The 1,986-nt window shown below is 44.9% G+C and overlaps 1 protein-coding gene across 1 annotated transcript; it reads right to left on the bottom strand.

Annotated features, from left to right (window-relative positions):
* Positions 1 to 310: 310 nt before the first annotated feature.
* On the bottom strand, positions 311 to 1,714 carry LOC108669037 (putative GPI-anchored protein pfl2). The gene is made up of 2 exons (XM_018156321.1): positions 1,679 to 1,714; positions 311 to 1,156 (listed from the first exon to the last, which is right to left on the bottom strand). The coding sequence occupies exons 1-2, from the start codon at positions 1,712 to 1,714 to the stop codon at positions 311 to 313; spliced, it is 882 nt and encodes a 293-aa protein (XP_018011810.1).
* Positions 1,715 to 1,986: the final 272 nt, after the last annotated feature.

Here is a 1,986-nt window from a genome sequence, read left to right as displayed (position 1 = left end):
TAATAGATGCTGATGGCTTTATGCCGTTTTCGCACGGGCACTCGACACCCATGCCGTGTCACGAGAAGATAACGGTTACAGCGACCGTATCGTGCCACGACTTGACGACGAGTACAGCGTCCGTACCGTGCCACGACAGTACGGTAACAGCTGGATGTAAAACCACAGTAACAACTGACTGTAAATGTAGGGGCTGTTGAAACTAGCTATAGAGGTAAGAGCAGATGAAGTTATCCGTGGATGAAAGGTTAGTTAAAGCGTGGTGTAGAGGTAAGGGAAGTTGAAGCGAGTTATAGAGGTAGGAGCTGTTTTAATGAGCTGTAGATGTAGGGGCATTTGAAGTGAACTGCAGAGGTAGGAGCAGTTGAAGTGAGCTGTAGAAGAAGGGGCAATTGAAGTGAGCTGTAGAGGTAGGGGCAGTTGAAGTAAGCGTTAGAGGTAGGGACCGTTGAAGTGAGCTGTTGAGGTAGGGGCCGTTGACGTGAGCTGTTGAGGTAGGGGCCGTTAAAGTGAGCTGTTGAGGTAGGGGCCGTTGAAGTGAGCTGTAGAGGTAGGAGCAGTTGAAGTGAGCTGTAGAGGTAGGGGCCGTTGAAGTAAGCGTTAGAGGTAGGGGCCGTTGAAGTGAGCTGTTGAGGTAGGGGCCGTTGAAGTGAGCTGCAGAGGTAGGGGCCGTTGAAGTGAGCTGTAGAGGTAGGAGCAGTTGAAGTGAGCTGTAGATGTAGGGGCATTTGAAGTGAGCTGTAGAGGTAGGAGCAATTGAAGGGAGCTGTAGAGGCAGGGGCAGTTGAAGTGAGCTGTAGATATAGGGGCAGTTGAAGTGAGCTGTAGAGATAGGGGCAGTTGAAGTTAGCGGTAGAGTTAGGGGCAGTTCAAGCGAGCTGTATAGGTAGGGGCAGTTGAAGTTAGCGGTAGAGTTAGGGTCAGTTGAAGGAGCTGTAGAGGTAGGGGCAGTTGAAGTTAGCGGTAGAGTTAGGGGCAGTTCAAGCGAGCTGTATAGGTAGGGGCAGTTGAAGTTAGCGGTAGAGTTAGGGTCAGTTGAAGGAGCTGTAGAGGTAGGGGCAGTTGAAGTTAGCGGTAGAGTTAGGGGCAGTTCAAGCGAGCTGTATAGGTAGGGGCAGTTGAATTTAGCGGTAGAGTTAGGGTCAGTTGAAGCGAGCTGTGGAGGTAGTGGTAGTTATATTAAGATATACATATAGATAAGTTGGTGACACTTATTGAAATAACGAGTAGCACCCACACGAGCACTAATGTTTGGGTGGAGGCCCTGCGGGCAAACAATATTTGCCAACTTCAGTGGGAAAAGCAATCATATGGAGCGCAATCTTAGTGGGAACCTCTCTTGATTCGTTTTGTAAGACCAAATATATAACCAATATCTGAATTCTTGATTTCTAAATGGTTCACATTTCATGAAAGCGCACTTAATTCATAGTCATTTTGTATGTCCGTATTAGTCTGTATTCTCCCTCAATTTTAAATAAGTGCCAATATCATCATGGTCACTTCCTCGTTCCTTACGTTTCTGCAAGCTCTCCAGCAACACATTTTTCCTCAGGTTAAACTTTTAAAAAACTGAGTCTTAAACTGATTGACTCGTTAACTTTATTTTTACTTGTTAAAAACTCGCTTCTAATTTAAAAAATAAGTTTAATATTGATTCTGGCAAACCTGCACACACCGTCTCACATGCCAGACAGCCTATCCTCAAAGACATTATTATAGTATAAAGTAGATCATTATTAAAACTAATCATATGTATAGGTATAGCGATAAGTTAACACGACTAATTGCATCATAGTTGTGCTCTGACTCGTAAAAGCACATATTATTTCCTCCCACGACACATCCGACGTTGAAACATATAGTCAATTAGACTTTGTTTAAACGAGAAATCAACACGTCATCAACTTGGTTTTAACATCATTTGCTGGCGTGGGAGGGAGTAGCACTTTTTGTTCAGTCTTGGTTGTGCTTGAGCCGCGCAAT

This window comes from Hyalella azteca, unplaced genomic scaffold (genome assembly GCF_000764305.2).
Source record: "Hyalella azteca isolate HAZT.00-mixed unplaced genomic scaffold, Hazt_2.0.2 contig10017, whole genome shotgun sequence".
Lineage (NCBI taxonomy): Eukaryota > Metazoa > Arthropoda > Malacostraca > Amphipoda > Hyalellidae > Hyalella > Hyalella azteca.
The sequence above is the reverse complement of the archived record's forward strand: the minus strand, read 5'-3'. Positions and strand labels throughout refer to the sequence as shown.